Genomic DNA, 13,351 nt, shown 5'->3' with positions numbered 1-13,351 from the left:
GATATATTTGTACTTCATATTTTACTAAAAAAAAAGTTTAATGTCACTGGGGGGTTTACATTGATATTACCCAAAGAATTTGGTCTTTCTGTCCTTTGTTCTTGAGGGACAACTTCTGAAACCTCAAAATGTTTGGTAATCATAAGTGCCTTTAGTGGAACCTCCAGACCATACATAAACTAATAGGCTGAGGTTGACTTTTGGGTGGGGGTTGCCAGGTTACAAAGATCCACATGATATCAACCTTGTGATCACCTCCTGACCTCAGAGGAGAGGGCTGACGTTTGAATTATGTAATGTTGTTAGATGTCGTTAAGTCCAGTAAACCTCATAGTGACCCTATGAACAACAGCTTTCAACCCTGCCCCATCCTGTGCCATCATCACCATCCTTCACACTGGGACCCACTGTTGCAGTCACTATGCCAGTCTATCTCCTTGAGCATCTTCCTCTCTTTTGCTGACCCTCCACCTTTCTAAACATGATGTCCCTCTCCAAGGAATAGCTTCTCCTATTAACATGTCCAAAGAACGTGAGACGAAGCTTTGTCATCTTTACCTCCAAGGAGCACTCTGGACGCACTTTCTCCGAGACAGATCTGTTTGTTCTTTTTTGCAGCCAATGGGATAGTCGGTGTTCTTCTCTAACACCACAGCTCAAAGGCGTCACTTCTTCTTCTGTCATCCTTAACCACTGCCTGGCTCTTAGATGCTTAACAAATGATAGAAAAGATTATGGACCCAGTGGAACCTCCAGGAGCTTCCTGGCTGGTGAAACACATCAGTGCACATGGAGGAAGGAAGACTAGCACTTCCCTTTGGGGGACTGGAAGCTTCATGTTGAGAACATAGTTGTGTCTTCATTTGTATTCTTTTTGCTGTGATAAGACTTTAATTTTCAAGATCATTCTTTTGGCTCTATGAAGTCTTTCTAGTGAATGATCAGAAATTAGGAGCCAGAGACCCTCAAGGTTTATAACTGGTATCCTGATGTAGAAGAAGAAAGCCCTATACTTGTAGTCAGCAAGTCAGAAGAGTGTCATGTGAACTCCCAAGTTTGCAGGTGTTAAGTCAGGAAGTTAAGAAAATGTGACCCATCAATATGCTGTCTACAAGAGACCCACCTTCGACACAAGAATAAAAATGTGCTCAAAATCAAGGGTGGAAAAATACATCAAGCAAAAATGGCAAAACACAGGAGGAGTGGCAATATCAATTTCTGAATCAAGGCAAAATTCAAGGCAAAATCCAGCATAAACTTGGAGAAGGACCTCATGCTGGGAAGGGTGGAAGTTCAGCACAGGAGAGGAAGACCCTGGATAAGATGGATTGACACAGTGACTGTAGCGTGTCAAAGATGTTGAGGTTGGCTCAGGATAGGGCAAGGTTCAGAGCCATTGTTTTTTCATAGGGTCGCTGTGAGTTGTAGTTGACTCAGTGGCACATGACAACAACTCCTCATAAAGGAAGTAAAAACCAGCTTGCCTGTACGTCAGCCTTCATTCATTGCCGCACTTTTCACAACAGCCAAAAAGTAGAAACAACATAAGTGTCTATCAACACACGTACGAGTAAACAAAATGTGGTATACACCAACAATTGAATAACATTTAGCTATAAAGAGAAATCCTGATACACACCAAAACCTGCATCAACTTGGAAAATATACCGAGCAATAAGTCAGTCATAGAAAGACAAATAATTGTATCATGTTGTTTATATAAAATAAGCAAATACATGGCAACCAATGGTGGTTGGTAGTTGTAGGGAAGGGCAAGTGGGAGTTTGTTCTAAGGAAGCACTGAGTTTATGTGAATAGTACTGAGTAATTTCTAAAACTCTGCCCACTCATTGCCTCCAATAGATTCCAGTTCACAGAACTATGTAGGATAGAGTAGAGCTGCCCCTCAGAGTTTGCATTAGATTAAATCTTTGTAAGAGCAGACAGCCTCCTCTTTTGCCTGCAGGGCAGCTGGTGGGATCTCACTGCCTACCTGTTCGTTAGTGCACGGTGCTTTATCTACTTTGCCACCAGAGCTCCTCATTCAGAAAAGAGACATAATGGTTGCACCCTTGAAGATGATCAGCTTCACTGAACAATACATGGAGAAATGATTGCATGGGCCAGTCTCGTTGTTACCACAGTAAATTTTTAAAACCATAAGTCATATAAAGTACTATACATAATAATACACAGTGATTATCCTGCCTTAAAGCAGTTAGCCATTTAAGGCCTTATAAAATTCCTCTGGTTTTGATATAGAAGGAATTACCTTTTCTATTTTCCTCCTCCTCCACCTTATTATTATTATTATTATTATTATTATTATTATTATTATTATTATTATATTGTTGCTGTTGTCATGGGCCATTGAATTGGATCCAGCTCATGGCTAACCCTCTAGCTGATTTTCAGAGGCTATAAATCACACAAAAGGAGTATAGCTGTACAAAGAGGGAAGGGGAGAGGCAGGCGGGCTGAGCGTAGGGAAAGGGGAAATCACAGGGAAGAAGAGTTTGGTGGATGAAGGGAGATAGGGAATGAAAAAAAAATGTACATGAGTGAAACACTAGAAAAAGTAAATCTTAAAAAGAGCATTATTTCCTTATATAAAGTATATGATAAGATAAAAATGTCTGGATTTATAATTTTTACAGTAAAATACAATAAAGGTTAAAAAAAAAGTCACAAGAGAGGAAATGCCAGTCTTTCTCCTGTGGAGCAGTTAGTGGATTCGAACCACATACCTTTGACTTGGCAGCACAACTCCTTACCCACTCGGCCACCAGAGCCCTTATTAGATTTTGAAAACCTTTAAATGAATACTAATTGGCAACTATTAAATGATAGATTAAGTCTTGGATTTTTTTTTTACCTTGATTGTTCTCCATAAATGTAGAAATAATAACAGATGCCTTGCTTGTTCCCTCACCATTCTGTAAGGCAACTATTTCCTCCTCTGGTTTCAGACCTCCTACACAGCCTCCCCTTTCTGCCCTTATATCTGACTTCACCTTCTACCTTACTGAAAATTTATTAGCATTTTAGACGGAAATGCCATTTCCCCCTCCACTAAGTGTGCAGACTAACTGCATCTACATCCAAGCCATCTGGCTGCCTCCTTTTCCAGTGGAGGGCTGTCCTGATGTGACCTAGGACCAGCCCTGCACCTGCTGTGTGGAGGCCACAGCTGTCTCCTCTTGCATCCTTACGAGCATCACCCTGGAATTATCCCCCACATCTCTACTGCATCCTCAATTTCCTCTTGTCTTCACAATCATTCCCATGAGCATAAAGACCCACCTTACCGTCACTCATTTTTGCATACTTTCTTGACTACCCATATAATCAGAAAAATGTCGTGGGAAAGTTGATCCCATTTATTCTCTCTACTTCCGTCATTCTCACTTACTCTCCAGCCCTTGCCAGTCTAACTGTCATCTCACCTCTTTGATCAGGGCCATTCCTGCTTCCATCTACCAAACCCAAGGGATGCTTCTCAGCCTCTGTGCATTGCAGTTACTGCATCATTGTTCTTTTACTTTTTAAATTTTTTTTCTTGGAGAACTTTTCTCTCTTTGTTCTTATAAAACTACATGGTCTTGGTTTTACTCAGTTCTTTTGGAAGTGTCTTTATCTCCAGCATGAAATACTGAATGCTACAGCAATGTAAAGAAAACAAAAATTCTTACTACTGAACCTATAGGTGACATCATAATAGTCTTGAGGTGGTGGTGGTGGTGTACCGTAGAGTCAGAACTGACCATAGCTAACCCTCCAGTGGTTTTTCAGAGGCAGTTAATCACATGGGAGGAGTTGATTGCGCATCCTTCTTCCATAGAGCAGCTGATGGCCTCAAATCATGTGCCTTCGGGATTGCAGCACCACTTCTTGCCACTAGGCCACCAGAACTCCCATAGTAGATGGAGAAAAGTTTGAAACTCTGTGTCAGTAAGATCAACAGTTCAAATCCACAAGGTGCTCCATGGGAGTAAACTGGGAATTCTTCCCATGGAGGACTGCTGTAAATCAGAATTAACTTGGTGGTTGGGTGATTTGTTGTGGGTTTTGTGGGGTGTTTTGTTTTGGGGTTGGTTTTTTTTCCCTTTTTCTTAGTCTCACTCAACATATTGTTCTTTTCAGTCCTCAGTTATGTCAAACTCTTTCCCATGATCAATTTGTTGCATTTATTCTTCCTTTCCCTAGCAAACCATAGCTCTTAGAAGGAGATGGCTCCTTCTCCAATTCAAAAGTACCTTCCAGAGGCCTCGTGTGACCTAAAGTAATCGACTTCCACCCTCAGGAAGCTTCACCATCTCTTTCAACATTTATTAATAGTATTTCTTTCACCCTCACTAGAATTTAGGTTTCTTTTTTTATTTTCCTATCTTCTCTAGCATCTGAGACCTTCTTTGTTAAATATTATTGTCGTTAGGTGTCATTCAGTGGATTCTGCCTCACTGTGACCCTGTGAACAACAGCACTACACCTCACTCCCTCCTATGGCACCCTCACCATATCAGCCATGCTCAAGCTCACCGGCCCAGTCACTGTGTCATTCCATCTTGTTGTGAGTCTTCCTGTCTTTTGCTGACCCTCTGTTTTTCCAAGCACTTTTCCCCACCTAAGGGCTAGCCCTTCCTGACACCATGCCCTAAGTGAGGTGTTTCACCATCCTTGGCTCTAAGGAGCACCCTGGTTGCACTTGTTTGCTTCAGTCTTTTGGAAGTTCATGGGATATTTAAACTCTTCTCCAACACCACAATTCAAAAGAACAAAAAAATAGTAGGTGCTTAATAATAAATGTTTCATTTAATTAAAGAAATATCATCAGCAAAAAAGTTTTGAATGAATCAAAACGTGTTTTAATTTAGCATAACTCTGTATTCAGAGAGGTACCCAGAGGTACCTATAATTTCTGCTCACATCCAAAATTTCTCTCAAGGGAAAGACGTTTTTCCATAGTATAACTTCATCATTTGAAAAATGGGCAAAAAGCACTCATAATGTGAGAATCAGACCATTAATATTAATAGATTAAGGTATATGCTCGGAATAAAAATTACCCAGCAGTGTTCCCTTTGAGGGGCAAGGAATACGAGATTTAAGTTCTCCTCCTTGAGCTCATCTTGCATCAGAAGTATTTTGATCAGTGGTTCAGGGAGACCAAAGACCCTCGGCATATGAGTTGTTTTCTTAGAAGAAACACAGATGTCTATGGAATTGACTAAACAGCATACAACACCCGCATTTGTTTGCTTCTCAGCTGCTCTCACTTTACAGAGGGAAGTGTCACCAGGCCGTCTGAGAGACAGGAGCTGCGTGAAGGTGGGCAGTCACCCGGGCAGAGCCTCTTGGACACAGCAGGCCACAAGCTCATGAAGCCCATACTGAGCTTTGGGCCCCTTCTGCTGTCACTAGCCTCTAACAACTGCAGCAGCGTGCTACTGGTCCCCCTGCTTCCCATGTTGAAAGAAACCACTCTCAACACACAGGCGCGTCTTACTTCCAGAAGCTTCCAATGTCTTTTCAGCTCAGACACTTCAAGAAAGTCTTTCTTCAGTGAAGAAGCCTAACTAGTATTTGCCAGAATACTAATCCCACCAGCAATACAAGATATATCATCTTCTAAATGTATACATGACAGATTTGTGGAACCAGGCTTAAGGCAGTGGGACTCATAACTACTCAAAAGAAATCATACTATACAATTAAAGCTAATTCGATCCCATTGGTGTAGGAAGGTAATTGTCACTCTGTGTTTTGGTAGGGTAGGTTTCCTAGTAAAGCAACTCATTTCCAAACCTTAACAACTTAACATAGTAACTCAAAACTCATTGCTGTTGAGTTAGAATCAACTTATAGCTGACTCTCCATCAGGTTCTCAGAGGCTGTAAATTGTACAGGCAGAGATTGCCCATCTTTCTCCTGTTAATACAGTAAAGGTGTATTTATGTCTCTTGCTACAGCCCAAAGCCCATGGTGAAAAGGGGTCCACCCTGGCTCCACACAGCCCTAAAGGGACTCAGGCCCCTTCCTGCTGGGGCACAGGCGCTTAAGTGGGAGTCTGAGAAGCTACCCTTTCTCTGGTGAAGGAACTTGGATAGGGAAAGGGGTAGCATATTTTTATTATCACTAGCTTTTCTTACTATCATTTTACATTCCCTTTGATTATGCTGGAGAGCATCAAACCATTAAAGCATTAGCACTTTGCCACCCATCACAATAATAGATGCTTTCACATCATGTTATAATTTTGGCAGCTGTCATGGAATGCAGTGATAGCATCATATTACTTTGCAATTATAGGGGGATTATAAATGTTAGTAAAAGGTACATGTACTACTATATCACAAAATCATTTTTTGTCTTGATAACCACATTTCAGTATACTTGCTTTTTTACAATCCTGTGCAGTTTATTTTGAGCATTAAGAAACCTGGGGAAAGGTGTATCGGTTTCGTCAGATTGTGGAAAAGGTCCAGGGGAAACAAAAGAACCCCTGCAGAACTAGTGGTTCTGCCATATCCCCAGGTCTTCAGGATCCTCAGCGTCCAGTCAGCAGAGCCAACTGAGGTAGGGTTGGGAGTAAGAAGAGAGAGCAGCGGGTAAGTATTCTAGAAGTGAGATTCAGAAGACGTGAATAACACTGACCAGATTCCACGTGCCCTAATTGATAGTCCTTCCTAACTGTAATGGTAAGGGATGTGGGAAATGAGGTCCAGAAAAGAGTGAAGGAGGAGAGAGCTCTGGTGGCCTAGAGGCAAGAAGCTATGCTGTAATCCTGAAGGCACACAGTTCGAATCCACCAAATGCTCCTCTGGAGAAGGAAGGGCACTCTCCTGTGCCAGTTGAATCCGACTCAACAAGAAAAAGAAAAGTGGAGGAAGAAGAAATCAATTTTGATGAACATGTCTGCTGCTATGCCTGTGGAAACTACTAGCAAAGATTGCAATGACAAGGGTCCTCTCCAGAGAAAACTCATTCGCCTGAAAAAATGTAACTTTGGGGAGCATGACACCATCATAGCACCCTAGCCACCATGGATCTACCAGTGCCCTGCTAAAGATTCACCTCCATGCCTTCATTCAATCATCAGAATAATCCCATGAGACAGCAGCAGTATCACTGCTCTTATTTTCAAGATAAGAGACAGACCTCCACACAAAATAAGTCCACGATCAGTGCTCTCAGGCATTGCACTAAGCCGTTTTGAAAAATACTGAGTCCTCTATTGAAGAAGGCAGAACTACGTACAGTTAAGAGGGTAGTTCCTGGAGCATGACTCCCTAGTTTGTATCCTGGCTTTTCCACTTAACTGGCTCTGATGGAATGTGGTTTACTGGAGCTTTCTATTCCCCTGCAAAATAGGAATAATTGTAGTATCTGTCTTCGAGGATTAAATGAGACACAGACGAGGGTAGCACCTGGTACATAGTAACTCCTCATGGATGTTAGCAACCCTATTCACAGCTGAATGACACTGTGGTCAACTTGCTAGATGTGAACTGAAGCATTCCTGCAGAGCTCAGTTCTCATGAAGCACATGGGAAGATGTCTGAGGCCACCAAGACATTCACCAGCAAGGACATTTTCTAGAATGGTGGCCGAGTTAATAGTAAAAAGGGTATAAGCTGTGATTTTTCTTGTATATTTATATATTTATATTTGGGGGACAGATAAAATGGATTTGTTTCCATTTTAACATAACTTTCTTTTTTCTTTGTAGAATTCCATGAAAGTGATGTTCAAATGTCTTTGGAAAAACTGTGGGAAGGTGCTGAGCACTGCGGCCGGAATCCAGAAGCACATCCGGACCATTCATCTGGGGTAAGACCATCCTCACTTTCACATTTTCCTTTTAGTAAAGGGCCATCCATTCAGTCTGGGGCCAGCTGTACCCAGAAATTACATCGTACATTACACCTTGAAAATTTTAAATACAGCAAAAGACATAAAGCAATGCTTAGTCTCCATAATCAATAGTTAGAGAACCCTGCAGATAATACAGAAAGTTCTCATGGCCTAGTGGGTAAGGAATTACACTGTCAGCCTAAACATATGCGAGTTCTAATCCACCAACTGTCGGATAAAGATGGTCACCGTCCTTCTGTGCATTTTATTGCCTCTAAAAACTCACTTGGGACTCAGCTATGATTCAGTTATGACTTGATGGCATATAACAAGATAATTTAAGCCAATATGGCAAATGGAAAGAATTTACAGATCTAAAGTTTTACTAACATCCAGCAAGACACTGCTCTAGGCCTCAGTTCTCTTTGAAAATGAAGTTCACCACAACAAGATGAAGGTAAACAACCCAACTGAAAAATAGGCACAAGGAGCCTATCAACAAAGGAATGGATAGAGAAGCTGTGGTGTATTCACACAATGGAATACTACGTTGAATTGAAAAACAAGGAACTCATGCAATAGTATTAAAAATGGGTGACCCTGGAGGACATTATGCTGAGTGAAGTATCTCAGTCACAAAAGGACAAATACTGCATGGTGCCATTGTTGTAAAACAGGACTGACCTTGGGGTTGGGGGGAGACTGAGAAAGATGGGATAAATAAGGTACACTGCATTGAAACAGATGAGGGAGAAAACGGTTTAAAAGGGTTATGTGATTAGGTATTTTTGTCATGACAGGAGTCCAGAGCGAAGGCTGCATACTGGAGTGAACCTGGGGGAGAGTTTGTAAAACAATAAAAGAATTTTTCTTTTACTTTTCTAAGAGGGTAGTGTACTAGGGGTGAGGGTTGGGAGGGGAGAAAAGTGCAACAATGAATGAATGGAAATCCAAAGTCTCTGTAAATTTTCATTAAAATTAATAATAATTTTTTAAAAAAGGAAAAAGAAAAAAATAGGCACAGGATATGAACAGACACTTCACCAAATAAGTCATTCAGATGGTGAACAAACACATGAAGGAATGTTCAAAATCCCTAGCTCTAAGAGAGATGAAAATCAAAACAACTATGAGATATCACCTCACCCCAGTCAGAATAGCAAAATTTAACAGAACAGCAAGCAACAAATGCTGGCGAGGTTATGGAGAAACTGGAACCCTTATTCACTGTTGGTAGGAGTATAAAATGGTGCAACCACTGTGGAAGGCAGTATGGCACTTTCTCAAAAAGTTGTAAATTGAAATGCCATTTGACCCAGCAATTCCATGACTGGGAATATACCCCAAAGAGACCATAACTGCCACCCAAGCAGATATATGCTCACCCATGTTTATTGCTGCTCTGTTCACAATAGCAAAGAGTTCGAAATAACCCACGTGCCCATCAGTAAACAAATGGATAGAGAAGCTATGGTATGTTCACACAATGGAATACTATGCTGCATTGAAAAACAAGGAACTCTACTATGCAACCTTAATACTGGACTCTTGTGATGCATAGTCAAGTGTATTCGGGGCAATGGGAGGGGTGCAGTGGGGATTGTATACCAAAGAAAGAATTTTTCTTTTACTCTTCAAAGAGAGGAGTGAACTGGGGGCGGGGATGGCGTGTGGGGTGGGGTTAGGTAGGGCTGGGCAGGGAGAAAAGTGCAACAATGAATGATAGTAATCCAAAATCTCTGTGAATGTTCATTAAAATTAATAAAAAAAGAAAAGAAAAACAGGTAACTTATCAAACATTATATAAAATGGGTGACTCTGGAGGACATTTTGATGAGTGAAATATCTCAGTCACAAAAGGACAAATACTGCATAGTGCCTCTGTTGTAAAACAGAACTGACATCGGGGTTGAGGAAAACTTAAGAAAAAAGGGCATAAACAATATATACTACCTTGAAACAGATAAGGGAGAGAACTGCTTAAAAGGGATATATGATTAGCTATTATTTTCATGACAGGAGTCCAGAATGGAGGCTACATAGTAGAGTGGACTTGGGGGGAGGGATTGTACAACAATGAAAGAATTTTTCTTTTACTTTTCAAAGAGAAGAGCGAACTGGGGGAAGAGGGGTGGGCAGGGAGAAAAGTGCAACAATGAATGAATGGAAGTCCAAAGTCTCTGTAAAGTTTCACTAAAATTAGCAATTAAAAAAAATGAACAAAAAAAAGAAAGTGAGGTTCATAGCAGAGGCCCTGTGAGTCATTAATGAGGGTCAGAGATCATCTAAGAGAGTGACTTGTGGATTGGTGATGCTAAAGTAGAAGTATGAGTCAGAAATGATGCAATGACATGAAGTTTCAAGGTAGGATTTTCTAAACTGGAGTTCATAGTTGGAGTTCAAAGTGCCCAGCAACCTTCTGAAATTTTGGTATATCATGTGCATTTTTTTCCAGCATACGTTATCCATAATTTTGAGGATCAAAAGTTATTTAAAAAGTTTTAAGTTATTTGAAAGGCATAAAAATCACTGCCTCAACCAATGATGCTGCTGTTATTCTGGTAGTTTAGTTCTGTCACTTTGTTGGTGCAGTAGGTCTCCTCTGTTGATATCCGCAACATTTTTCTTTGTTTTATGTAGCATTTAATTCCTCAACTGCAGTTGGTGCAATGGGAACCTTGATAGAAATCCTTTCTAAGAAAAACAGGGTGAAACTCTGGAATCACACCAGGGGGCAGTGGTGGCTCAGTGTCCTGCCCTGTTGCCTCTGGGTTGTTTTGGTTTGTTTTTTTGTTTGTTTTTTAGTGTTTTTGTTGTTGTGTTTTGGTCCTATGATCCACAACTTAGAAGGGACCTTAAGAAACCATAACCTGCAGAGCCAGGGTGCATAAAACACAAATGTGTGACAAAGGCTTCAAACTCTTGTGCACAGAAAAGCCAGTCTGAGTGTGTTGAGAAGGAAAAGCAATTCAGGTATCTCTTGCTTTTTTCCCATATGTTCATGCTAAATATCATTTTACTTTTCGGAAAGACTTCTGTTAGTACTTGTTTTGCTAATTGAAAGAAACCCAAAAGAGGATTTCTGGTTTTGAGGGGGCCAGGGAAAGGTGAGAAGTCAAACTAGCATTGCAGCTAGCCCTTGAAAAGGTGCCACGTGCCCCAAGCAGTCCCCACACTGACATCGCCACACTGGCATCGCCACATACCACTCAGCATCTCAGCATTAAGCCACCATTGCCTTGAACTCTGTAAACAAATGTTGGTGCTTTTTTGGGCTTTTTTGTGTTAGGTGGCTAATGTAGTAAGTTGTCTTGTTTCCGGGCCTGGGAATGCTCAGAAATTCCGCCATAGAAATGAATGGTAATTGCATCTTCATTTTACACCGTGGCAGCTTACAGGTTTCATAGGCCCTACTAGCCGATCACTGAGGAAACCGGTAGCCACTTTAGCCAGCAAGGGATCAATTCCAGCAATACATCACCCACGTAAAGTGGTTACGGACAGAAAATAGAAATGGGGTCTAAGGTGACTGCTAGCTTTGCGGGCTCCAGTGCCTGTGGAGAGAAGTGGGGGATCTAACTCCCTGACCTTAAGGCACTGACCCTGAAAACCACAAAACATTATGGGGCCTGTGTGTATGACCAAAGAAGCCCAAAGTTCTCCTCCCATAGCCACCAGACGGTTGGTCTCCACTCCCCCAAAACACCACCTGAAACTCTGCTGTTTAAAGCCCCTGGGACAGACTTCCTGCAGCAACTCTCCTCCAGTCTCCTCTCAGGACAATTCCCAATGTAAATAAGCTCAGAGTTATGTAAGGATTTAGAAACTACTTCCCAAAGCTGTAGCCAGGAGGTAGAGTGTTTGTCTTAAAGTCTGTCTGCCCAGAAAATGTAATCCTCTTCAGCACCATGGGGAGCACATACATGCCCTATAAATGTTCTTGTAGACTGCGAGTGGATACACACGTTGCCTCTGAGTTCCCGGGTGCTTCACACTGGGTGAAATGCAGAGTGCAGTTACCTAACTCGCTTCTTTTTGTTCCTTGTAGGCACCAGACAGTTCGTTCATATGTTCAACACAGGGAAATACTGCCGGGTCCTACATCATCTTTGTAATTGTTGCATGCTTGGCTCTCTTGTTGCAAAGCTAAGGAAATATTTACACACAGAAAGAAACATTCTTTGATGATTATCAGAGATGAGAGAGAAAGGGTGGGATGGAAATCAGTAATCTGGTAACAAAAATAAATAGAAACAAAATACCTTAATTAATCCTCGTGGTGATGTTTTTGCTTTTTGACACTTTAAAGAAGCCTTTTGCCAAAGACTTGTTCAGTCCCCTTCCCTAGCATCCTAGTTTCTCTGATGTGTTTTTAAAACTTGCATGAGAACATAAGAATCTTCAGAAATAGGACTGGCTAAGCGGGAGTCCAAAGCAGATACGCTTACATGCAGCCAAGGGCCTGAGTGTTCCTGGACTGGGAGAGATAAATAGCCTTTGCCTGAATCTCTGGGCTAGATTAAAAGACTCTAGGACAGTGAGACATTCTAAATGAATACTGGTTGTGTTGGAGGGAGAGGGAGCATATCAAAACCTAAAGAAAATATTTCTTGCTTCTGATTCAGCTGGAGTACAAACTCTGCCACTGTAAGAAGTACACTGTTTGTGTCTCTTTGTCCACCAGGGGCCAAGCCTGACTTAGCCACAACTAGGACACAACATTTTCCCCCAGGGCTGTGTAACTATTAGTAGCACTTGGCCGCCATTGCAGCTTAGACCTCCTTTTACTGAAAAGGAAGTGAGGACAAGAATAGAACATAGTGCATTCTTCATCCCACTCTCTGGGGTCTTTAATGGTATGCAGGTCACAAAGTCAAGCAACCAGACTGGTTAGGACACAGGCATCTATCTCCCCAGATGCCTCCTCCTGAGAGTCAGGGGAAACAGAGTTAGGTTTGGAGTCTCTGGCTTGACCAAACAGAAGGAGCCTAGTGAAGAGGGGTTGTTTGGTAGGGATCATAAAAGAAAAGTAAATTTTCTTTTCTGAGTCAGTGGTCTGTGGCTGCTGGATGTGTCTGTGAAATTCAAGGGGTGCCACATGGAAGGGTGATGGGCAGGGGCTCCTGCGCAGCCCTGCCCTACAGGCAGTTTACTACATTGCATGACCCCTTGAGAAATTAACGTGCCCCACTCATATTCTGAGTCCCTTTATGTCACTCAAAAACTTCTGTGGATATTTTGGTTTCCACCATCCAGATTGCAAAGTGCAGTATCCCATGTCTCTAGCAGAACAACTTTGAAAGCGGCTATCCCGTGGACTGCGAAAAGAATAGACAAGTGTGTCTTGAGAAAGTTACACAAGAAACCAGGGTGCTGCTTAGAGGCGAGGTCAATGAAACTTCATCTCACATACCTTGAGCATATTATGTTTGTGAAAGTGGAAGATCAGTGAAAAGAGAAAGACCTTCAGGGAGGAGGTAGATTGACACAGTGACTG

The 13,351-nt window shown here is 41.7% G+C and overlaps 1 protein-coding gene across 1 annotated transcript in view; it reads left to right on the top strand.

The window, feature by feature from the left end:
• The window catches only part of ZNF704 (zinc finger protein 704), a 225,224-nt gene that overhangs the window by 196,311 nt on the left and 15,562 nt on the right, over positions 1-13,351 (top strand). The window contains exon 4 of the mRNA XM_006880490.1: positions 7,730-7,830. Within this exon, the coding sequence (XP_006880552.1) occupies positions 7,730-7,830 (101 nt within the window). The remainder of the gene's footprint in view (positions 1-7,729; positions 7,831-13,351) is intronic.

The sequence above is a fragment of the Elephantulus edwardii genome, unplaced genomic scaffold (genome assembly GCF_000299155.1).
Source record: "Elephantulus edwardii isolate Elephantulus edwardi_28Jun2011 unplaced genomic scaffold, EleEdw1.0 scaffold00008, whole genome shotgun sequence".
In the NCBI taxonomy this organism is placed as follows: Eukaryota; Metazoa; Chordata; class Mammalia; order Macroscelidea; family Macroscelididae; genus Elephantulus; species Elephantulus edwardii.
This window is presented reverse-complemented; position numbering and strand designations above follow the sequence as displayed.